This window comes from Staurois parvus, unplaced genomic scaffold (genome assembly GCF_062004578.1).
Source record: "Staurois parvus isolate SC_StPar_1 unplaced genomic scaffold, SC_StPar_1.0 ptg002753l, whole genome shotgun sequence".
Taxonomy (NCBI): Eukaryota; Metazoa; Chordata; class Amphibia; order Anura; family Ranidae; genus Staurois; species Staurois parvus.
This window is the reverse complement of record NW_028320549.1, coordinates 377,841-403,974: the sequence shown is the minus strand read 5'-3', so window position 1 is coordinate 403,974 and position 26,134 is coordinate 377,841. Positions and strand designations below refer to the sequence as shown.

General features: G+C 43.4%; 1 protein-coding gene across 3 annotated transcripts in view; it reads left to right on the top strand.

Annotated features, from left to right (window-relative positions):
• Window positions 1-26,134, top strand: part of LOC149429277 (coiled-coil and C2 domain-containing protein 1B-like) — a 71,626-nt gene that overhangs the window by 5,251 nt on the left and 40,241 nt on the right. For all 3 annotated transcript variants that reach the window (XM_089666589.1, XM_089666587.1, XM_089666588.1), the window contains exons 2-11: window positions 2,411-2,539; window positions 5,137-5,275; window positions 7,496-7,605; window positions 7,692-7,841; window positions 12,651-12,773; window positions 15,352-15,595; window positions 18,049-18,158; window positions 18,351-18,426; window positions 18,510-18,578; window positions 19,422-19,546. In XM_089666589.1, coding sequence (XP_089522715.1) covers window positions 2,471-2,539; window positions 5,137-5,275; window positions 7,496-7,605; window positions 7,692-7,841; window positions 12,651-12,773; window positions 15,352-15,595; window positions 18,049-18,158; window positions 18,351-18,426; window positions 18,510-18,578; window positions 19,422-19,546 — 1,215 coding nt within the window. In that variant the 5' untranslated portion in view covers window positions 2,411-2,470. The remainder of the gene's footprint in view (window positions 1-2,410; window positions 2,540-5,136; window positions 5,276-7,495; window positions 7,606-7,691; window positions 7,842-12,650; window positions 12,774-15,351; window positions 15,596-18,048; window positions 18,159-18,350; window positions 18,427-18,509; window positions 18,579-19,421; window positions 19,547-26,134) is intronic.

Here is a 26,134-nt window from a genome sequence, read left to right as displayed (position 1 = left end):
ACTGCTTTTCCCACCTAATCGGGACAGAAAAGTCCCACCTACCCTCATCAGCATTCTTCCTGTCCCTGTCAGGATAGGATGTGTGATTAAAGTGTTACTAAACCCACAACAGTAAAATCAGTCTCTGTATGCAGTAAAGCATGCTTGTTATACTCACTGTGAAACCTAAGAGGTTAATCCTTTGCATTGTGTAAAAATGCTGTTTGATCCTGGCTTCTCTGATCTTCCCCTTTTTCCAGTGTCCCTCTCTTATCCCCTGATAATACATATCTTGTGGAGACACTCTGCACATGCTCAGTTTGGTATGTATTGCTAGAGAGGTTTTTTTTTTTTCCTTGGGAGGGTGCATGTGATCAGCACAGGGTCAATCAGCACTGTCTAGACAGAGGTCAGGGGTTCTGCATCCTCTAAGAACAGAAAGAAAACTCCTACAAACTTTAACATGTGCTCTGCTGGACACTGATAGTCGCAAGACTGCAGATTAGAAAAGGTATTTGCCAGGTTATATTTACTAAAATAATTGTATTTCTATGTTCTGTATACTGTGCGAGACCAGATATAGGAAAGAAAATCACTCCACCCATGGCCTGCCTAACGGTAGATGATCTGATACTGCCCAACACTTTCATGTGCAATTAAAGCTAGACAGATATGTGATGACTGTTTTCCGGTCTGACTGTGTTTTTTTTTTTTTCGGGGGGGGGGGGCGCAGGTAGCCCTGGCCAATAGATCTTTGGGCTAAAAGAGTAGCTGCATGTGCTTGATTGTGAATGTTTCCCGTAGATCCAATGACTTTAGCTGTATTAATATCCAATTGAGCCTATTCGTATTTTGTATTCTCCTTAGGCTTATTTCCATGTCTTCATAGAAAAGCGATCGCAGAAAACAAGACCTAGTGGTCTATCAAGTCTGCTTCATTTTTTAATACTTTGTAAATTTTTTTTTTTTTTTTTTGTTAACGAAGTTGTTTGAGTATAGATCTGTGTTTTGTCCCGAGCATGTTTGAATCCACTTACAGTAGTGAATGCAGGGTCCTGGGTTTAGTAACACCTCTGCGTTTTAAATTTTTTGACCTATAAACAAAAAAGACTGACAATAAAAACAGTATTTTTTTACTTTTTGCTTTAAAACATATCCAATAAATAAAATTTAAAAAATCAAATTTCTACATTAATTTAGGCCATAATGTATTCTGCTAAAAAAATACCAATACATGTCAATTAATTGGTTTACATAAAAGTTATAGCGTTTTCAAATGGCTATATATATATATATATATATATATAAAATATATACACTGGAATTTTTACTTTTATTTTTTTATACTAGTAATGGCTGTGATCAGCGACTTATAGCAGGACTATGGCGGGCATTCTGACACTGGGTGGGAACTGACTAACTGCCACTGACATCCCCAGTAACACTAATACAGTGATCAGTGCTGAAAAAAGTACTGACACTGTACTGATGACACTGGGCAGGAAGGGGTTAACATCTGGGGCGATCAAAGAGTTAACTGTGTGTTTTACTAGGGAGATGTGGTTTTATGTCTCTGTGCACAGCAGAGAGATACAAAGCAGCATGTCCATGCTGACAGGAGAGAGACCTGTGTCATTTACACACAGTTCTCTCCCCTGTCAGCTTTCCCCGACGATCGCCAGCCGGGATACGGTGATTGACATCCCTAGCCGCCAGAAGTGGTGCGGGTAGGGCGGCGCTTGCACGCCCCCTACCTGGAAATGCAAATCACGTGTGTGTGTGTGTATGTATGTATATATATATATATATATATGTGTGTGTGTGTGATTTTGCATAGCCCTGCCTCCCTATTCTAATGGAATGCCTCCCTTCACTGGAAATTGCAAGCATACTGGGAACCTCGGTTCCCGTGCGGTCTGCGATTTCCAGAGTAGTGCAAGGTCTTCTTCCCTGCGTGTCCCAGGGCACGGGCGTCCATTCAAATGAATGGGCTCTTGTGTCCGTGCAAATTGCGGCTTGCATGTCCGCACAGATGTGAACCAGGGCTTAGAGAGACATGAGACTGTCACCTGGTGGGGCTGAACCATCCACCCTGGGCAGCTGTAATTTCATGTCTCTACTCCTTTCGATTTGTGCTTCATGTGAGATTCTCCAATTTGTGGCCGTGTGCATTTCTTGTGTGTAGGACATTATGACATTCTCACTGAGCTCTTCCTTCAGGAAATAAGTTACAGCTTTTTAGAACAGATATACAGGTAATAAGAAAACAGCAAGGCTTTAAATAATCTGGCATTATAGCAACTGTGTAATAAAACATTCCTCTGTGAATCCATGATCCTCTGCCAATGGGAACTTGTTTAAAAAAACTACTTTTACAGTTTTCCTACCGTTTTTCTTAAACTCTTTGTAATGATCTGTTCTCTTTTGACAGGACATCTGGTGTCAGTCGTCACAGACACCCTGCCTGGGGGCAGAGCTTCCATGAGCCGCAATGCTGGGCAGAAGGCCTGGCAAAAAAAATGCCCCAGTCAAGGGCAAAGGGGTTGCTGCAGCCAAAGAGGTAAGATCACCCATATGCATGAAGTGACTGATATCACAGCATCGGAAGGAAGGATGCTAACCATAGCAGTCAGTCACGTTCTGACAATCATTTTCTCATACTGTACAGGAAACCTAAAGGGGCAATATAATTGGCTGTTATGGGAAACAGGAACTGTTCTTCCTTCTAATGATTTTATGTATATGTTCTTTTCTGCACTAAAGCTGAACTCCAGCCTTACCTTCAGTAATGTACAGGTGTACAGGCTCCTATCCTGTATTGAAATTGCTTACTCTGATTTCACTGTACACTGAGCTCCTCGCAGGGTGCATTAGAAGCTGCAGCAAGTCCGAGAAATCCTGCATTTATAGGTGTGAGGACATCCAGCATCATCTAGCACTTTCCTCCACAAGCTGACTGTCCCTGGCCTATGCTTTTTAGCCATTGGATTTCAGTTATTTGAATCATGGAGGCTCAGCAACACTTGTAGACATTAACTAGGTTAGTCTGCTGCAAATTCATCCTGCTTAAAAAATCATGCTGTTTAGCATGGATGAGTGAATCTACTGATGTCTCTTGTTAACCATCAGAGAAATCTCAGCATGTGTGTCCAGCCTTAGCGTCTACCCCATTTAGAAGTCTTATTTCCCTACCACAGCCATAAAAACAAACACTAGAATCAGTATATTTGTCTAAAGGATGGGAGCTTCTTTCATTAAACACAAAAGGAGCTATAGAGCTGAAACAGTGTGTAATATATATATATATATATATATATATATATATGTATGTATATACAGTGCATCCAGAAAGTATTCACAGCGCTTAACTTTTGCCACATTTTGTTATGTTACAGCCTTATTCCAAAATGGATTAAATTCATTTTTTCCCCTCAACATTCTACAAACAATACCCCATAATGACAATGTGAAAGAAGTTCATTTTGAAATCTTTGCAATTTATTAAAAATAAAAAATGAAAAAAACCACATGTACATAAGTATTCACCGCCTTTGCTCAATACTTTGTTGAAGCACCTTTAGCACCAATTACAAGTCATTTTGAATATGATGCTACAAGCGTGCCACACCTATATTTTGTGCAATTTCTCCCATTCTTCTTTGCAGTACCTCTCAAGCTCGGATGGGGAGCGTCGGTGCATAGCCATTTTCAGATCTCTCCAGAGATGTTCAAGTCTGGGCTCTGGCTGGGCCACTTCAGGACATTCACAGAGTTGGCCCGTAGTCACTCCTTTGTTATTTGTTATGTGTGCTTAGGGTCATTGTCCTGTTGAAACATGAACTGTCGCCCCAGTCTAAGGTCCAGAGCGCTCTTGAACAGGTTTTCGTCAAGGATGTCTCTGTACATTGCTGCATTCATCTTTCCTTCCATGCTGACTAGTCTCCCAGTTCCTGTCGCTGAAAAACATCCCCACAGCATGATGCTGCCACCACCATGCTTCACTGTAGGGATGGTATTGGCCAGGTGGTGAGCGGTGCCTGGTGCTTTCCAGACATGATGCTTGGCATTCAGGCCAAAGCGTTCAATCTTTGTTTCATCAGACCAGATGAGTTTTGTTTCTCATGGTCTGAGAGTTCCTCAGGTGCCTTTTGGCAAACTCCAGGAGGGCTGCCATTTGCTTTTTACTGAGTGGCATCTGTCTGGCCATTCTACCATACAGGCCTAATTGGTGGAGTGCTGCAGAGATGGTTGTTCTTCTGGAAGGTTCCCCTCTCTCCACAGAAAAACTCTGGAGCTCTTTCAGAGAGACCATCGGGTGCCTGGTTACCTCCCTGGCTAAGGTCCTTCTCCCTCGATCACTCATTTTAGCCGAGCGGCATGCTCTAAGAAGATTCATGGTGGTTCCAAACTTCTTCCATTTACGGATGATGGAGGCCACTGTGCTCACTGGGACCTTCAATGCTGCAGAAAATTTTCTGTACCCTTCCCCAGATCTGTGCCTTGATACAATCATGTCTTGGAGGTCTATGGACAATTCCTTGGACATGTCTTGGTTTGTGCTCTGACATGCACTGTTAACTGTGGGACCTTATATAGACAGGTTTATGCCTTTCCTAATCATGTCCAATCAACTGAATTTCCCATAGGTGGACTCCAATCAAGTTGTGGAAACATCTCAAGGATGATCAATGGTAACAGGATGCACCAGAGCTCAATTTTGAGTGTCATGGCAAAGGCTGTGAATACTTGTCTACATGTGTTTTTTTTTCTGTTTTTTATTTTAATTAAATTGCAAAGATTCCAAAACGAACTTCTTTCATGTTGTCATTATGGGGTATTGTTTGTAGAATGTTGAGGAAAAAAATGGAATTTAATCCATTTTGGAATAAGGCTGTAACATAAAATGTGGCAAAAGTTAAGTGCTGTGAATACTTTCTGGATGCACTGTATGGTTTGTGTTTTCAGGCATAGGTTAGTTTCTGTCCTATGTTTGTTCCAAAAGCTGTTTACTGTAGAATTCTCATTGGCAGTAGTTAGAACACTCTGTAATTACGGTACGTAGATCTGATGGTATACCGCTCCTGTCAGGTGATTTTAGTTATTAAAATTTTTGTATGATTGATGGTGTTTTTCTCTCATCATTGTTTTGGTGTGTAGCTTGGCCTGTTTGTAGACTTCAATCCAGAGGATATGATGATGGGAGTCCCAGATGATGCAGATGATGGAGACCTAGAAGCAGAGCTAGCAGCCCTTACTGGTGGAAAAGTGACACCCAAGGCAAAACCTAAAGGAAAAGGTGAGCAGGGATTCCCTGGCTTTAAAGTGTAACTAGGGACAAAATAAAAAATGACATATATGATGCAGTGTTCTACTAGCATTAGCACAGCAGTTTTTGTTTTTCTAAGTCCCCCAGGTAACATAATTTTATTACCTGATTAAATAACCTGACCCTGACAGTAGAACCAGTTGGTTTTTACTATCTGAAAGTAGGTAGTCTCGCTCTTAGTCTCGCTCCTAAAACTCCACCCACCAAATTTCCCTTAAGTTCAGAATAATTACCTCGGTAAAGAAAGCATTAAAAAATAAAACTCTCACTTACCTTGCCAATTATCCCACTTCTGACACCACTGAAAGTAGGTAGGTGGTCTTTTTCCTTTGTTCCTTGGGGGCCCCCTCAAGATACCAACGGTCACACCTGGACACAGCTACGAGATCTCGGAAAGCGAATGCACTCAAGTCACCTCAGTTGCGATTGCAAAACACTTCAGTTTTATTGGCATAACATCAGGGTTATTATACTATAGTCTTTGGGCAAACACACCCTCAGACCATCCAATCAAATACATGTACATTTTTTTTTACCTTAACTCCACAATTATTTGTATGAAGTTTGCATTTTCACTCTTCTGCTTTATCTGTCACGCCATATCTGGTCTAACGCCCAGACCATGGCTGTAATCTGACCCAACGCCCAAGTTGTGGTTAAAACTTTTCAGAAATGAGAGTAAACCTTATCTGCTTTTTTGTAAAGTTTGCAAAAACACTCATTTCTACATGAAGCTGGCATAGACAGTTTTGTTTAGTGTGTACAAATTTCATATATATGTTAAAGTAGCATCTTGTATTAGTGTATACAAAATGGATTCAATTATATTCCATTTAATCCTTTCACTATCTTTAAAGTAACAATGCTGTTTGTTTCAGTGTAATTACACAGCAACATTGTCACCCTGTGTGCGATTAAGTCTTTGGACTTGAAGTGAGCAATAAAACAAATCAATGTCAGCTTCCACTTCTGAACTACTTCACCCCAGAGCAATTTTTAGATTTCTACTATGGGCCTGTTTTTTTGGCAATACCCTTGTCATTGCTAAAGATAACAAGGTAATACATATATAGTTTTTTTTTAATGACAAACAAGGCTTTCAATGATTGCAACAATGAAGTTTTTGTTTGCAATCCTTAGACAATTAAACGTAACAAAACTAAACAACACACTTTTTCTTTTTTTTCTTTTTTCTTTTTTTTTAGCAGTGTTAGTTTAAAAATAAACAGTGTTACTGCTCATATAAAGTGTGCAATTTACAAATTTGCACTTTTTTTCAGTGTGTTACACTTACATATGTGGTAAAGGTGTAAAAATATTAACAAAACAATAAAAAAAAAAAGAATTTAAATATGATTAGTTAATAAAATAGAAACAAAAAAAATCAGCTGAAACATTGTAAATTGAATGGAGAAAGAGAATAAGGAGTTAATTAGGGATGATTAAATTAAGGGTTAATAATGCGTTAAACAGAGGAACATTCAATTTAAAAAAAATATTTTTTAATTTACAGGTTTCTTTCTGACGTTATCTGCAAATGAAGTTAATCCCTTTGATCTGTAGATTAATAAACAGAAAGATACAAAATGAAACAATGTTTCTTTGTATCTTTCTGTGTTAGGGGCTGAGTAATGTTGAGAAACATTGTCAGGCTGCTTTTGTTTTGACAGCTCCAGCCACCTGGACCTTCTCTGTGTCTTCAGCTATGCAGCTGTGATTGATAAGAGCTGAATTGCCATGTACTGGGATGGGGATGGTCCCGGCAGCAAGGCAGGACTGGTTGTTCTACACAAGCCCTTTGTACAATGATTACTTTTTTGGGTGTGTGTAAACTTACCTGCCTGTTCACAATCCTCCGCAGAATGTACTCTGATCTACGCATGCACAGTTTAGATTACATTTCTGGCATGGTGCCTGTGTGCAGTGATTAATGACTCCCACACATGGGTGGAAGTGATGTCATTCCATGCCAGCCAATCAGCTGGCTGAAGACAGACACCTGGAAGAAGCTGGGGAGAAGACTCTGGAGAGGGGCCATGCAGGTGTCAGACTGTTGGAGCAGAGGTAAGTATCTCTACCTTTAGTTATGCTTTGACAGAATATAATATGTTTTTCTTTAGTGGGCCTTTACTTGCACACCAGTTCTGTCACTATTAAATCTGTTCTTTACCACTGAATATATTTCTACAGCTGCAGTTCCTATGGATCATATAGACAAGATGGCACAGGAGTGTATGAGAGACTTGGATGCAGAGGAAGAGGGAGACAATGATGATCTAGAGGATGATGATGATTTGCTGGTCAGTTTGACTTTTTGTTTTGGTTAGCATTAAAAAGGTTACATGTATGCAGATATACTGTATCTGGGCGTCTCTTGTGGTTTCAGGCTGAGCTGCAGGAAGTGATGGGGGCGGTAGAGGATGAGTCTTCTGTTGACACACAAGATGTTGAAGAAGCTGAACTTCAGCAAGTGGAAGAAGCAGAGCCTGCTAAACAAGTTACCTCTTCAGCTGAAGACCACAAAGGTCCCTCTAAGGTAACATACCTGCACAGGCAGATGCCGTTGGATAGGCTGAGACTGATGGGTTGTCTGGGCTGATGTCTCCATAGGTTTTTGTTCTATTATTATCTAAAATAACCTCTAGAGCCAGGCTCAGTGTTCACACTGTATGTCAATGAACAGGTCCTCCTTCATTACCACATCTGATGCATTTAAAGCTGAATTTTAGGCAAGATAAGTACACAGAAGAAATACATATGTTGAAGCTGTTCATCTGTCAAAGGATTTGTTCTTGTGTCTTTCCGGTTCTGGGATTTACACAGCACAGCCACACAAAGCCAGCCTGGAAGCTTTATTATCACCATGCCCCCAGCAAGCTATTAAAGCCAGACTCCAGGAAACTTGATAATTATTTCTTGACGTAAAATCTTTTTGTTGGGGTCCATCATGGGGCACATGACTATTCTGTGTTTATAGTCTACCCCTAATACTGCTGTACTGAAAACTGACGCATCAATAGTGTGGTAGAAGGTATGCTTAGCTCTCCAACTGATTTTTTTTTTTTTTTTTTGTGCCAGTGTCCATATTCTTCAAAAGGCAGCAGTTGTCAGAATACACTGTTTAGTGGCTGCAGCCAAGAGAAAAGTTATCCAACAAGTCCTTTTGACAGAAGTCAAGCAAACATTTGACTTCTCTTGAGTGAGGACAATCACATGCTGATCCAAATTCAGCCAGAGATCACTGTATGGCCAGCTTTAGTCCTCATTGGTGAGATTTTCACTCACATTCTGTCTTGACCACTGTCACAATGAGAGCAATTTCTCCAGCAGTGATTCACACACACAGACACACACACAGACACACACACAGACACACACACAGACACACACAGACACACACACAGACACACACACAATATGACTGATCATGCTAAAAAACTGTCTTTTATTTAAGGATAGTGATCATATGAAGCCATTTATTATCACATAGTTCTACGACACCTTTTTAAATCCTATTGATAACAGAAATCACCCAAATGGCCCTGATCAAAAGTTTACATACCCTGGAATGTTTGGCCTTGGTACAGACGCACACGGGTAAAATGCCAATTAAAGGTTAATTTCCCATATCTGTGGCTTTTTTTAAATGTAACTAGTGTCTGTGTGTAAATAGTGAGTTTTTTAGCTCTCATGTGGATGCACTGAGCAGGCTAGATACTGAGCCATGAGGAGCAGAAAAGAACCATCAAAAGATCTGTGTAACAAGGTAATGGAACTTTATAAATATGGAAAAGGATATAAAAGGATATCCAAAGCCTTGAATATACCAGTCAGTACTGTTCAATCACTTATTAAGAAGTGGAAAATTTGGGGATCTCTTGATACCAAGCCAAGGTCAGGTAAACCAAGAAAGATTGCAGCCACAACTGACAGAAGAATTGTTCAGGATACAAACAAAATCCCACACGTAACCTCAGGAGAAATGCAGGCTGCTCTGGAAAAAAGTTTTTTTTTTCCAGAAGCACAATACAACGATACTTGAACAAAAATGAGCTGCATGGTTGAGTTGCCAAAAAGAATACTTTACTGCACCCATGACACAAATAAAGCCCGGTTACAATATGCCTGACAATACCTTCACACACCTCACAGCTTCTGGCACACTGTAATCTGGAGTGATGAGACCAAAGTAAAGCTTTCACAACCATAAGCGCTATGTTTGGAGAGGGGTCAACAAGGTTTATAGGAACAAGAATACCATCACCACTGTGAAGCATGGTGGTGGCTCACTGGTGTTTTGTGGGTGTATGAGCTCTAAAGGCATGGGGAATCTTGTGAAAATTGATGGCAAGATGAATGCAACATTGTATCAGGAAATACTGGCAGACAGTTTGCATTCTTCTGCAAGAAAGCTGTGCATGGGACACTCTTGGACTTTCAAGCACAACAGGGCCCCTAAGTACAAGGCCAAGTTGATCCTCCAGTAGTTATAGCAGAAATAGGTGAAGGTTCTGGAGTGGCCATCACAGTCTCTAGAACTTAATTTCATTGACCCACTCAGGGAAGATCTCAAACGTGCTTCTTGTAAGACGAACAAAGACATGCAAGTCTTGCATAACCTGAAGACATTTTGCCATGATGAATGGGCATATGTACCACCTGAAAGAATTCGGGGCCTCAGAGACAACTATTAGAAAAGACTGCATGCTGTCATTGATGCTAAAGGGGGCAATACACAGTATTAAGAACTAAGGGTATACCGACTTTTCAACAGGGGTAATTTCATTTATTTACATGTTGCCATATTTTGTTTTATGATTGTGCCATTCTGTTATGACCTACAGATGAATATGAATCCCATAAGAAATAAATGTTTTTTCCCTGCTCACTCATGTTTTCTTTAATATGGTACATACTGTATACATTTCTCCAAGGGTATGCAAACTTTTGAGCACAACTGTATATGTGTGTGTCTGTGCGCGCGCGTGTATTTAAAATATATAATTTTTTTCCCTTCAGATCTACTTGGCTGACCCCCAAAACATGTATAGTACAAATACATAATCTGTTTAAAAATCCATAGGTGTTTGTGTGACTAGAGTTTACTAAAATGAGGGCTAAAAGATGAAAAAAAGACAGTGTCCCTTTTAACGTGTTTTGTATGACAATTTGATCAAAGTATATATTTTACATTTATTTTCCGATGCACGGGTTATTTTTAACATTTCCATTTTTAGTTTGAATCCGTTTACTTATAAATCCCAGGCTCAGCCGTGGTAACGGTTTTTCCCACTGACTGCAGCTGGTCCGACCACTCCCTGAAGCGTGAGACAGAGCGCTTACTGTTCTCTGCTACCTCCACTCGTCTCTCCCGCGTCCCTTTGTTTTTATTTCCACCAGTCATGCTCATTCAAGACGTTCCCTCACTCACAATGTAGAACACTCACTTGCACAGACTGGGATTGCTGGGATAGAAGTTGTCTCTGGCTTTTTAGGTTTTCTAGGTTTTTTTTTTATATTTGTCTATTAGAGGATTGTAAAGTATTACTGAAAGGGCACAGAGCACTTGACAGCTGATGGCAGTAATCTTTTCATCTCGGCATGCTACCATATGTTCAGGTACTTTCTCTGCCCAGTGACTGATATTTTCCGACACACATTGGTCTTCAGCATGTTTACTTTATTTTTAATATTTAAATACATTCGTCATTGTATATTTTATATGTAGAGTTTAGAAGCTTGTGTCTCTTTCTGGTTTCTGTGCATGTATGTTTTCTAAATATATATATATATATATATATAATATATATTATATACAGTGTGTGTGTATCTATCAATCTATATATAAAACCTGATTTATGGTTCCTCTCCCTGTGTCTGTGGTTCAGGTCTAACAATGTTCAAGTCACACCTGTGTGTTTTGTGTATTGCAGGTGTCATGACACATTGTACATGTTTACATGACTCCCAGTATAACAGTATAATATGCATTTTGTTGGCAACCACACCAAATGCAGCAAACAGGTTTTGTTTTTCAGTGGAACACACCTAAAACATGCATATGTGAATAGGGCCTAACTGAGCTTACATCACCATGGCCATTTAAATAATTGTATATTATTAAACTGTAAAAAGCTTTAAAACAAGTTCTCACAGAAACTTTAAGCTGCAGGCACTGCGGAGAAATTCATCCTTGAAGTTTACAACAGAGGCACTAAAATAGTAGGTCATCCCCTTGTTTCCTTTGGCAGAGCAGCAACATGAGAGTCTGCTAGCTTTCTTGTAAACAAACAGCAGGTGACTAGGTGCAACTAAATTTCAGTGCTTATGCTGTGATCCTGGGTTAAAGTGGTTGTATACGTTCAAGGGTTTTTACCTTCATGCATTCTATGCATGAAGATAAAAAAACTTCTCTGTGCAGCATCCCCCCCAGCCCCCACCCCCAATACTCACCTTAGCCTCCTCTCAATCCAGCAATGTGCACTGGAGTCTCGGCTATCCTGGGACTCCCTCTCCTCATTGGCTGAGACAGCACAGCCAGTGAGCCAAAGAGAAGAGAGAGAGGGCAGGGCTCAGCCACAGCTCTGTGTGAATGTAGCAGCCGCTGAGGAGTGCGCATGCTCAGGTGCCCCCATAGCAAGCTGCTTGCTGTGGGGGCACCTGACAGGAGGATGGGGCCAGAAGCGCTGGTGGGGTACCCAAGAAGAGGAGGATCCGAGCTGCTCTGTGCAAAACCACTGCACACAGCAGGTAAGTATAGACATGTACACTGAGCATTCTCATACACAGCTCATTGTACAATCCCAACATATGCTGGATATCTGTATGAAGGAACTCCTGTACATCATCATGGCCAGCCCATTTAAGATGGCCAAAGATCCCAAACCTGGAATAATCAGGCAAGAAGGTATTGATGAAAGTAGAGGTGTAGGGATGAGTATAGGTCTGCTTTAATGTCCTTACCGAGTGGGCACAGGTTAACTTTTAAGCAGTGTTGCTAATCTCATTCTGTGATAAATAGGTGACCACAAAGGGAGCATTCTGAAATCTTTATCTAAAATATAATCAAAATATGGAACAGCAGCCAATAAAATATGAAATACAGATCAAAACTTGCTTTCATTTTAACCTTACAGTTGTAATTCAGGTTGTATACTCAGTGCAAATACACTAGTTTCACATTTTTTAAAAAAGGAATGTAGAACCCATGTTTTTCATATACTGGATTTATAACTTTGTAATAAAAGGTTATATGACTTTCAGCTGCAGGAAACTTTCTCTTGGTTGGCCTATACCACCTGAGCATAGCCCATCACACTTAACTGCTGCTTTATTCCTTCTTTAGACAAGCACGGGGGGATTGCTGCAAACGCTACAAGACCGGATCACCAACTACCAGTCAGCAATTGCCAATGCAAAACAAGCCAATGAGACTTCCAAAGCCAGGCGATATGACCGAGGATTAAAGGTTGGTTCCAGTATTGATATAGGCCTTTGAGTCAAGACTTTTGTTTTTTTTACTTTAAAGCAGCTCCTTTAACTACTTGCCGACCGCAGATAGCCGAATGACGGCTACACTGCGGCCGGCCAGTTCTGGGAGGACGTCATATGACGTCCTCCCAGAACGCGCTCTCATGCGCCCCCCCCGCGATCTCCTATGGACACAGCTGATCACGTGATGTGGTAAAAGGCCAATCACAGCGGCCTTTTACCACGTGATCAGCTGTGTGCAATGACACGCTGATCACCGGGAAATACAATTGCTGGTTGTCGGCTGCACTTTCCTCACGCTGTCAGAGCGTGAGGAAAGTACTGCCGAGAACCGGCAGTTGTCAGAGCAGGGATCGGTACCGATTATCAGGGCACTGATGATCAGTGCCCTGATGATCGGTGCCCAGCAGTGCGCCCACCTGTTCCCATCAGTGCGCCCACCTGTGCCACCTAACTGTGCCCAGAAGTGCCACCTAACTGTGCCCAGCAGTGCCACACACCAGTGCCACCCATCAGTGCAGCCCAGCAGTGCTGCCAGTCGGTGCCCAGTGGTTGTGCCAGTCAGTGCCCAGCAGTTGCGCCAGTCAATACCTAGCAGTGCCGCCAGTCAGTGCCACCTATCAGTTCTGTCTATCAGTGCCACCTATCAGTGCTGTCTATCAGTGCCGCCTATCCGTGACACATCATTAGTGCCGCCTATCAGTGCCCATCAGTGCTGGCTATCAGTGCCCATCAGTGCTGCCTATTAGTGCCCATCAGTGCTGCCTCAACGCAAATCAGTGAAGGAGAAAAATTACCTGTTTGAAAAATTTTATAATAGAAACAAAGAAATTTATTTATTTATTTTCAAAATGTTTGCACTTTTTTTGTTTATAGTGCAAAAAGTAAAGTACCCAGTGGCAATTAAATACCACCAAAAGAAAGCTCTATTTGTGAGAAAATAAATGATAAAAATTTCATATGGGTACAATCTTGCATGACCGCGCAATTGTCAATCTGAAAGCTGAAAATTGTCCTGGTAAAGAAGGGGATATAAGTGCCCAGTAGGCAAGTGGTTAAAGTACACGTGTATCCTACACTAAAATATTTCACGTGTTCTTGGGAAATCGATACATACCACTAGAAAAATGGCTTACCAAATCTTGATTCTTCTTAAAAAAAGTACCCCATGATTCTGACAGCCTCCTGGTCCTCCTCTAGGTAGGTGACCACATTGCAGGGCTTACAGTGAATTCACTACAATATTGTCCCGCTCAGCAGCTGTACAGGGCTGCATTCAGTGGTGTATTTAGGTTTCGTGCTGCCCCAGGCAACACAAAAATTGGCTCCCCCCATTGACCAACACCCCAGCGCCCCCCCCATGCCCACTCGAGAGAGTCTTTCACTACCACAGCCCCCCATACACTGGCAACCCCCACCCCGACAAGAGATAAGACACTCAGCTTCACAGCCCTGGACATCCTCAGGAACATGAGTCAGGCTCTGCATACACCATCAAGCAGTCCACAGCCTCTCTCAGATCCCACCTGGTCCCCGTCCTGCATGTGTCACTTCTTCCTTTCCTTCTTTCGGGGGGACAGCACTGCCCCCCTGAAAAATGCTGCTGCCCCCCCTGAAAAATGCCGCCCTAGGCAAATGCCTTGTTTGCCTTGTGGTAAATACACCCCTGGCTGCATTGCTACGGACTCTGAAAAAGCCCCTCCACTTGCCCGCCAATGACTGATGCATGATCCAAGAAGGCAACCTGCATCTGGAGGAGGTGTTGCTTAGTGACATCTTGGGTCCATGTTCTGGCAGTGCGAAGGTCTTGGTAGTAGTTGTCTGTAATCATGTCATGGGGCAAAGAGGACCTTGCAGCCTAAGAGAAGGGAAAATAACCCTGTCTTTTCCAAATGAAGGGGAATGGATTATGTTAAACATCAGTTTTAACTTGTTAAGGCTGGGTTCACATATATGTGGTGCGGTATATCGCATGTGATTCACACAGGAACCGCTCCGCATTCATGTGCAAATCACATGCGATTTGTGTACGATGCGTTTATAGCCATACATTTTGTATGGCTCTATTCGCACCCGCACCAAAACGTGCAGGACCCTTTTTTTGGTCTGCACTAGAATCAGATTGCATGGGTATTCATACCTGTACGATCTGATTCTGCACATCGCACCGTGTTTTGCGGACCTCTATCGGGGTGCTGCTAACATACACATCCACAGCGGTTCCCATGAACATGGTGCGATTCTGATGCGGTGTGGAATTCGCACAGAAAACTGCGAATTCCGCACTGCATCAGTGTGAACCAGGGCTTAATGTCATGTTTGAATTTTTTGTATGATTAATACATTTTAACTTTTGTATAGGTATGCTTTATATGACTAATTACTGTAGTCATTATGTAGTCGCTTTATCGTTTTATTTCAAGGAAATTGTTGTGCAGTCACATAACCGAGCATTCAAAGAACATAAAACAGAGAATATGATGTATCAGTGTACTCTCTACCTATATTAGATAGAATATTATCAATCTGCATATTTCTGGATTCTAATCTTACAGACACTGGAATCTATGTTGAAAGCTGCTAAACAAGGCAAGCCTGTGAATGAGGAGGAGATGCCACCACCAGTGGCCAGTGGGAAATCTGCAGAAGCTCCACAAACTCCACTCCCCACCATCACTGCACAGGAATCGGCTCCAGCTTTAACTGAATCAGAAACAGTTAGCAGCCAGAGCCAGCCTGTGGAGGCAGAAGTACCAATTACTGCCAGCGAGGAGCCAGCTGTCACACAAGAAGAAGCAGGTGAGCGATTAGGAGCCCATGTCATGTTGAGGATTCCTTTTATTGTTTTCATGCAGTAAAGGAAGACTGATGCTCTGTTCACACCTATGCAGGTGCGGTGGTGCACGTGCGTTTTTTGGCAGTTTTATGTGTCACATTTTTAGGGGGCTAACCTATATGTGAAAAATCGCACAAAAGTGTGCCAGGACCCTCCTTTTTTTTTTTTTTTTTTTTTTTTTTTTATAAGTCACACCACACAAAAACCAGCTGTACTCTGAGAAGAGGAGTGTGTGAGGCACAAATTAAGGAGGATTTGGCTCATTCAGGGAGTGTAAGGGCTCATTTACACCAGCACAGTTGTGCTGTGTACCCAACACATGCACTGCAGTGTATAACAATACCATTGAGAGGAAAAAAAAATAAAGCACTGTGATGCATGTTAACATCGCAACATACCAGCATGCATTTGTGTGAATGGGACCTAAAGGAAGTTTTTGCTTTCTTGGAGGCATGTGCATCACACAGTAACTGGATTTGATTAGATTGTCATACAAGAGCCTTTAGTTGTCCACTTCCTGGGCACAGTGTAGAAGTCTTAACTTTTGCTTTCCAAAGATGTGATTTCTGGTTCCACACTCTTTTTTTTCTGCTGCTGCTGTCTTTGTAATACAATTTGCATCATGTAGAACTTAGCAGACATTCCTTACCTCGAAAGTTTTGAAATGAATTCAGGGACATAATTAGACCACAATGTTCTGGATGAGAATGTGGCTCCATCAGAGAGCACAGTGTGGGAATCATTCAGCACTTGGTCTGTTCAGTAATGTTTTTTGCAAAATGTCCAACTGGAAATTAGTTGCTTATCTGTGTTAGTTTTACTGTTAATGGCTAAGTTCACCTTTTACAGAACCTGGCCCTTGCAGTCAAGGGGCCTCAGTAGTTGCAAATGCACAGTGCATTTTGTTGAAATATAATAGTTAGATGCCGGTGCCTTATATTATTATTATTATTACACCGCCGTCAATTTCCGCAGCGCTTTACATGTAAATATATATTGTACATTCACATCAGTCCCTAACCCTCAAGGATTGTACAATCTAAGGTCCCTAACTCACATTCATACATATTAGAGCCAATTTAGAGAAGAACCAATTAACCTACCAGCATGTCTTTGGAGTGTAGAAGGAAACCGGAGTACCCGGAGGAAACCCGCACAGGAAAAACATGCAAACTCTAAGCAGGTGGTGCCGTGGTTGGGATTCAAACCAATGACCTTAGTACTGCCAGGCGGAAGTGCTTACCATTTATCCACTGTGATGCCCTTACCTGTAGGCTTCTTCTGTCACCCATGCTGCTTGGCCAAAATACTATATTGTTTACATCCTTGCGTCCTGGCCTGATTGCCTGACAAAGCAGTGATGTTAGGTGTAAGTGTCAATGGCTGCTATGTACTGCAGTTAGCTCAGGACATAAGGATGTAAACTACTGGGGTGCCTTGTCTGCATGGGCCAGTTTCTGTAAATTGTGGACTTAGCCTTTAAAGGATTTGAAACCTGTTCCACCTGTTTTTAGGGTGGAACATGTAACATGTTCCAGCATCTGAACCTTCTCCCCCCAATCCCCCCTCCTCCCTGTGACAGTTGGCAGGAGATCCTTTCCCCTACCCATTGTCACAATTTAAAAACAGTGCGGCTGTGCGGGGCTCCGCCCACATGACTCCATCATTTATTTACAGTTTCCTGTGAATGAATAGACTACAAGTACTGTCATGCATTGCGGCCGACAGGTTGTAGTTAGCAATGAACTGTGAGGGCGCTAGTGAGCGCTCTCATAGTTCAGTGATCTTCCAGCTCTCAAGTAACTGCCTGCCTGTACGAGGGATGGGAAGACCAGGGGCATATTTACCACAAGGCATTTGCCTGGGGAGGGCATTTTTTAGGGGGGCAGCACTGCGCCATGGAAAAATGGACATATGTGGCATGAGGGCAAGGTGGGATCCGAGAGAGGTTGCGGACTGTTTGATGGTGTTTGCAGGGCCCAATTGGCATTTATCATTCTCTCTGTCTCCAGGGGGGTGGAGGGGTGGGTTTTAATGGAAGGCTCTCTGGTATGGGGGGGGGGGTGGAGCAGGGGTGTTGTTGATCACTGTCGGGGGGGGGGGGGGGGGTCTGTGTTGGTCAATGTTATACTCTCTCCGCCGGGGAGGGGGGACTTCCAAATTTTGTGTTGCCTAGGGAAGCACAAAACCTAAGTACACCACTAGGGAAGACAGCTGTCCTGAGTGTCTGCAGGAGCCTGACATTACACCCATGAGCTGCTGATTGCGGGTACAACGCTCGGCAGGCTTCGAAGAAAAAAAACAATAAATGCACATTTTTTTACCTACAAAAAAGTGCATTTTTTTTCTTTTTGCAAAAAGTGAACTTAGCCTTTAGGAATCATTGATAATCTAATGCTATCTTTTGAAACTACAGAGAGCAAGACTCTACTCATGACAAGGCACAATGAGTACAAGATGGCGGCTCTGCGAGCCAAGCAGAGGGGAGATATTGAGAAGGCCAAAGAGTACATGAAGATTTGCAAGGTGTGTGCCATTCACTGCATTGTCATTTTGAAAATTGTCTTTTTAATTAAGTCTCATGGATATCAATTACATTTGAATAAGTCAGCAAAGTGAAATTAAGCATGCCATAACATTTACTATAAGAAAAGTGTATCACTATTGTCGTGCAAAGAATCTGGATTCTTTTTACTACTTTTTTTTTTTCTTTTTCAGAAATTTAGTTCTGTTCTAGAAGCTATGGAGAGCGGACAACCTGTTGATCTTAGTCAGATGCCTCCTCCCCCTAATGGTAGGTAGAAGCAAAGGCAGTACAGTACACATGCTAAGAAGGAACTTCTACATGGGTTTCAAGGAGATTTTGTTTTTCTTTAGACCAAGAGGTGCAAACCTCAGAACAGAGCACACCAGAACCCCAAGAGCCCAGCCCTGCCACCAGACCAGGTGAGTACTGATGTCAGAGTTCAATGAGTGCGTGGTTGTATTTAATTTCACTTAAAATTGCGTGCTAGAAATAATATCTGCATGCCACTGTTCTCCTTTCTTCATAGTGAGGGAAATAGGCACTTCACTTCACACTGCGACATGATGGAGCATAAGCCAAGTCAGGGTTTTAAATTCTCAGAAGATTGTGATTATGGCGATCTGAATGATCCCTCTCCGCCTGACGCTCTCAGTGAGAATTTTACAGCCAATATACACTTAATTTGACCCTATATGGGCAACTTTTAATCAATTCTGATGACTTTTGATTCACTGGGAATCACTAATATGATCAGTAGTGATCACAGGAAAGTATTCTACCGCCTACAAGTTCAATCGACCCCTTGAAGGCAAAACTGGGCTTGTGTTGATCATCTGACATGCCTGTCAATGTGCAAAGTTAAAATTGTGATCAAATTTAGGAGTCAAAAGCAATCAGATTTTTCTGCTGCATTTGATCGGGTTATTTGGATTCTGTCTCTTTGCAGTCAATCAAAACCACTGTATTGTTTCATGATTGGGGCAAAATACTGTATGTAAATGGAAGGTTCTGTCACTCAATCAGATGGCTTTGTGTATGGTCAGCTTTATAGTGTATTATTATGGGACATTTTTGATCAATGTGTTGCTGAGAAGAAATGATTCAGACAGTTGGTGTTGTCCATGGTAACCAGTCAGATTTTGTTGTTTATGTTTCTGTATAATAAAAGGTGAATGTCATTACAAACAAAGCACAACAGCTTTTCTCCTGGGCCCAGTGCTAAACTATTGAATTCACAAAGCTGTTCCTTGTCTGCTCTCCAGAAGTTCCTGCAGTTACGGTGTTGCAAGCTCTGCAGCAAAGGATGGATCGCTACAAATCTGCAGCGCAGCAAGCCAAAGCCAATGGAGATGACAGGAAGGCCAGAATGCATGAGAGGATTGTCAAGGTATGAGATGGGTTAGAATAACACTTGCCCTCCAGAGGATTTACCCCCCTTCCTGACCAGTCCATTTTTTGCGATATGGCACTGCGTTACTTTAACTGACAATTGCGTGGTCATGCAATGCTGCATCCAAATGAAATTCACATCCTTTTTTTCCCACCAATACAGCTCTCTTTCAGTGGTATTTGATCACCTCTGCGGTTTTTATTTTTTACGCTATAAACAAAAAAAACCACAATTTTGAAAAAAATATATATATTTTTGACTTTTTGCTATTTATCCTGCCTGGAGGTATTCCCGAGTGTAGGTCGGGGTAAAGTTTCAGCACCACAAGCGGTAACCCCGAGCTACACTCGGGCTTACCATGTGGTGCTGCTTTGGGATCTGTTCTTCTCTTACCTTGTTCTGCGCTCCCGCGATGTCCCTCCTGCAGTGTCCCTGGCAATGTCCTCTGGCGGATGCCGGCATCTGTCTTCTGGGTTCCGTCCCCTGCGGCGTCAGGACGTACGGGGGACGGAACGGTGGGAAATTTGAAAATGACAAAAGGTGACATTCACTAAATACACTAAAATCACATAGTATAACATTACTGTATCAAACCATTTCACATACATTTTGTCCCGAGTGCTTTGTCCTGCGCCCTGCCTGCATTTTTACTGTTCTTTCTGCCTGGAAACTGAGAAATGTCCATGGCGTCCAAAAAGCGTCCCTTTAGGTCAAAAGCAGTTTTAGACCAGCTAGAGAACAGCGATAGTAAATTAGAACCACTTGCAGAATTGAGTGATAATGATTTGTGGGGAAATTCGTTATCAGACACTGAAAACAATTTTGCGACTTTGCTCAGCGATGTGCGAACTTGGCGCTCTATTTCAAATTTCAGTGTTTTTGGTTTGATTATATTATTGAATTAAATTTATTATTATTATATTATTATTTTTTATGATTATTAATAATTTTGGGTTTTAAATTTTATCATACCCGGAATGTTTACTAGACTCTTGTTCGGACAGATTTCAGTGAGTTATTCCTAAAAATGACAGGCCTACAATAAAAAAACGACATATTTCCATGCAAAAAAATGTACCGCTTTGAGCACAGAAATATGGACATAATCAGACAGCTAGGGAGGTTAAACATGTCCAGTAAAAAATTTTAAAAATCAGATTTTTGTAAACTTCTTGTTAAAAAAAAAACCCAATACATGTAATTGGTTTATGTGAAAGTTTTAGCATTTACAAATGGCGGTATATATACTGGAATTTTTTTTTTCTTTTTACTAGTAATGGCGGCAATCAGCGACCTTTAGTGGGATTGCGGCGGGCATTGTGACACTATTGGGAACTGACTTGGTGTCACTGACATCCCCATTGACACCAATATAGTGTTCAGTGTTAATAAAAAGCACTGACACTGTACTAATGGCACTGGGCAGGAAGGGGTTAACATGTGGGGCGATCAAAGGTTTAACTGTGTGCTGTTTTACTATGTGGGCTGTGTGTGTGTTTCACTGTAAGCACACTGCTTTGTATGGCTCTGCTATGCAGAGCCATACAAAGCAGTATGCGGGAGCTGACGTAAGAGATTTGTATTGTTTACATACAGGTCTCTCCCCCGTTGGAAATCCTCGGAGATCGCCGGGTTCCAGTGGGGAATCACTGACTGGGACCCGGTAACTGACAGCCGAGACCGCAAATGGCAGCGCAGGTAGGGCACATGCGCGCCCCCTACCTGGAACTGCAAAATCACGTCTATATTTGTGATTTCGTGCACCCGTGCCGCCCTTTAGCCGTATTTCTGCTATAGGGCAACACGGAAGCGGTTAAGGGCCAGTTCACATCAGAATGCAGTGCGGGAAACCGGGGTTCTATGAGCATTTCCTGCACTGCATTTAAAACACACTGCACTTGAGTTCTGCAGCAGGTGTCTGTGTTAACAACATCCCAAAAGCAGCTCACAAACGCAATGCATTTGCCTGCACTGGATCACATGGTACAGTAGTATCATTCGATCCGGATGCTGTGCGTTTTATAAAGTAGCGCATGCACTACTTTTGGTGCGGTTCAAATGAATGGGACGAAATTGCACTGTACCCGTATCGCATGTGAATCGCACAGAAACATGCTGCTGTGAACCGTCCCGAAGGGAAACGTTAGCTGATAGAAAAATGTAAGCTGCCAGTTCTAGCCTCTGCCTCTGAAATTGCCAGATGTCATGTCATGTTAACCCTGTAACACTGGTACAGCTCCAATTCCAAACAAAGTTAGTAAAATCTACAGTGTATTACTGAGGTAATCCAACACTCTCTCCCTGAGGTAATCCAACACTCTCTCCCTGAGGTAATCCAACACTCTCTCCCTGAGGTAATCCAACACTCTCTCCCTGAGGTAATCCAACACTCTCTCCCTGAGGTAATCCAACACTCTCTCCCTGAGGTAATCCAACACTCTCTCCCTGAGGTAATCCAACACTCTCTCCCTGAGGTAATCCAACACTCTCTCCCTGAGGTAATCCAACACTCTCTCCCTGAGGTAATCCAACACTCTCTCCCTGAGGTAATCCAACACTCTCTCCCTGAGGTAATCCAACACTCTCTCCCTGAGGTAATCCAACACTCTCTCACTGAGGTAATCCAACACTCACTGAAGTAATCCAACACTCTCTTAGTGAGGTAATCCAACACTCTCTTAGTGAGGTAATCCAACACTCTCTCCCTGAGGTAATCCAACACTCTCTCCCTGAGGTAATCCAACACTCTCTCCCTGAGGTAATCCAACACTCTCTCCCTGAGGTAATCCAACACTCTCTCCCTGAGGTAATCCAACACTCTCTCCCTGAGGTAATCCAACACTCTCTCCCTGCGGTAATCCAACACTCTCTCCCTGAGGTAATCCAACACTCTCTCCCTGTGGTAATCCAACACTATCTCCCTGAGGTAATCCAACACTCTCTCCCTGAGGTAATCCAACACTCTCTCCCTGAGGTAATCCAACACTCTCTCCCTGAGTTAATCCAACACTCTCTCCCTGAGGGAATCCAACACTCTCTCCCTGAGGGAATCCAACACTCTCTCCCTGAGGGAATCCAACACTCTCTCCCTGAGGTAATCCAACACTCTCTCCCTGAGGTAATCCAACACTCTCTCCCTGAGGTAATCCAACACTCTCTCCCTGAGGTAATCCAACACTCTCTCCCTGAGGTAATCCAACACTCTCTCCCTGAGGTAATCCAACACTCTCTCCCTGAGGTAATCCAACACTCTCTCCCTGAGGTAATCCAACACTCACTGAAGTAATCCAACACTCTCTCCCTGAGGTAATCCAACACTCTCTCCCTGTGGTAATCCAACAGTATCTCCCTGAGGTAATCCAACACTCTCTCCCTGAGGTAATCCAACACTCTCTCCCTGAGGTAATCCAACACTCTCTCCCTGAGTTAATCCAACACTCTCTCCCTGAGGGAATCCAACACTCTCTCCCTGAGGGAATCCAACACTCTCTCCCTGAGGGAATCCAACACTCTCTCCCTGAGGGAATCCAACACTCTCTCCCTGAGGGAATCCAACACTCTCTCCCTGAGGTAATCCAACACTCTCTCCCTGAGGTAACCCAACACTCTCTCCCTGAGGTAACCCAACACTCTCTCCCTGAGGTAACCCAACACTCTCTCCCTGAGGTAACCCAACACTCTCTCCCTGAGGTAACCCAACACTCTCTCCCTGAGGTAACCCAACACTCTCTCCCTGAGGTAACCCAACACTCTCTCCCTGAGGTAACCCAACACTCTCTCCCTGAGGTAACCCAACACTCTCTCCCTGAGGTAACCCAACACTCTCTCCCTGAGGTAACCCAACACACTCTCACTGAGGTAACCCAACACTCTTTCCCTTAGGTAACCCAACACTCTCTCCCTGAGGTAATCCAACACACTCTCCCTGAGGTAATCCAACACTCTCTCCCTGAGGTAATCCAACACTCTCTTTCTGAGGTAATCCAACACTCTCTCCCTGAGGTAATCCAGCACTCTCTCCCTGAGGTAATCCAGCACTCTCTCCCTGAGGTAATCCAGCACTCTCTCCCTGAGGTAATCCAACACTCTCTCACTGAGGTAATCCAACACTCTCTCACTGAGGTAATCCAACACTCTCTCACTGAGGTAATCCAACACTCTCTCACTGAGGTAATCCAACACTCTCTCACTGAGGTAATCCAACACTCTCTCACTGAGGTAATCCAACACTCTCTCACTGAGGTAATCCAACACTCTCTCACTGAGGTAATCCAACACTCTCTCACTGAGGTAATCCAACACTCTCTCACTGAGGTAATCCAACACTCTCTCACTGAGGTAACCCAACCCCCCTCTCATTTCTGACGTAATTCAACCCCCTCTCATTACTGACGTAATCCAACCCCCCTCTCATTACTGACGTAACCCAACCCCCCTCTCATTACTGACGTAACCCAACCCCCCTCTCATTTCTGACGTAACCCAACCCCCCTCTCATTTCTGACGTAACCCAACCCCCCTCTCATTTCTGACGTAACCCAACCCCCCTCTCATTTCTGACGTAACCCAACCCCCCTCTCATTTCTGACGTAACCCAACCCCCCCCTCATTACTGACGTAATTCAACCCCCTCATTACTGACGTAATTCAACCCCCTCATTACTGACGTAATTCAACCCCCTCATTACTGACGTAACCCAACCCCCCCTCATTACTGACGTAATTCAACCCCCTCATTACTGACGTAACCCAACCCCCTCATTACTGACGTAACCCAACCCCCCTCTCATTACTGACGTAACCCAACCCCCCTCTCATTACTGACGTAATTCAACCCCCTCATTACTGACGTAATTTAACCCAGCTTTTTTCAACCAGGATGACTTTTTGGGTGCCTTGGCAAAATGACTAAAATTGCTCCAAATTGCCTAGAAATTGTGCACAGGCAGCTTGCTCTGGTGGCACAAATAGAAGAGAAGAAGCCAGCCGCTTTAACCTCTTGCCGACCGCGCATAGCCGAATGACGGCTTCACCGTGGCCGGCCAGTTCTGAGTGGACGTCATATGACGTCCTCCCAGAACGCGCTCTCCTGCGCGCCCCAGGGGGCGCGCACTCGGCGATCTCCGTGATCGCTGTGTCCTACGGACGATCCCACCGGCCTTTTACCACGTGATCAGCGGTGTCCAATGACACGCTGATCACAGGGAAATGCAAGTGCCGGTTCTCGGCTGCACTTTCCTCACGCTGTCAGATCGTGAGGAAAGTACTGCCGAGAACCGGCAGTTGTCAGAGCGGGGATCGGCACAGATCATCAGGGCACTGATGATCAGTGCCCTGATGATCGGTGCCCAGCAGTGACACCCGTAAGTTCCGCCCAGCAGTGCGCTTACTAGCCCCGCCCACCCATTCCCAGCAGTGCCCCCACCTGTGCCCAGCAGTGCCCCCACCTGTGCCACTCTGCAGTGCCACCTACCTGTGCCCAGAAGTGCCACCTACATGTGCCCAGCAGTGCCACCCACCTGTGCCCACCCACCTGTGCCCACCAGTGCCACCCACCTGTGCCCACCAGTGCCGCCCACCCACCAGTGCTGCCCACCAGTGCCACCCACCAGTGCAGCCCAGCAGTGCTGCCAGTCAGTGCCACCAGTCAGTGCCCAGGGGTTGTGCCAGTCAGTGCCGCCAGTCAGTGCCCAGAAGTGATGCCAGTCAGTGCCGTCTATCAGTACCCATCATCAGTGTCACCTATCAGTGCCGCCTATCAGTGCCGCCTATCCGTGACCCCTAATTAGTGCTGTCTATCAGTGCCGCCTATCCGTGCCACCTCATTAGTACTGCCTATCAGTGCCCTTTAGTGCTGCCTATCAGTGCCCATCAGTGCCGCCTGTCAGTGCCCATCAGTGCCGCCTCATCAACGCAAATCAGTGAAGGAGAAAAAATACCTGTTTGAAAAATTTTATAAAAGAAACAAATAAACTTTTTTTTTTTTTTTTCAAATTTTTTGCACATTTTTTAATTTATAGCGCAAAAAGTAAAGCGCCCAGTGGCGATTAAATACCACCAAAAGAAAGCTCTATTTGTGAGAAAAAAATGATCAAAATTTCATATGGGTACAATGTTGCATGACCGCGCAATTGTCAATCAAAGTGCGGCAGCGCTGAAAGCTGAAAATTGGCCTGGTAAGGAAGGGGGTATAAGTGCCTGGTAGGCAAGTGGTTAAGGACTAAAACTCAACTCCAAGAAGAAATCTATTTATTTTTGGAATGCCTGGTAAATATTGACGTCCTTGATGCTGTTGGAGAGATTGTACCATTCTTCCTATGCCTCTGGCAGCTTTTCAAGAAATGAGTGGAGCTGTTGTCACTGAGACATGAAGACAGAGGCAATAAATTTAATCCGTTAGATATTCTTGGGAAAAAGTGTTTTCTTGCAGTCTGTCTCTACAGGAAGTGGTGGAAATCTCCCTAACAAGTACATTGACAGTATAAACCCAACAAAAGTTGTACCCCTTACCCATCCTGTGCTAATCTAACAAAAAAAAACGAAAAGTTTTTTATCTGCAGTTTGTCTTCAATCTACAACCAAAAA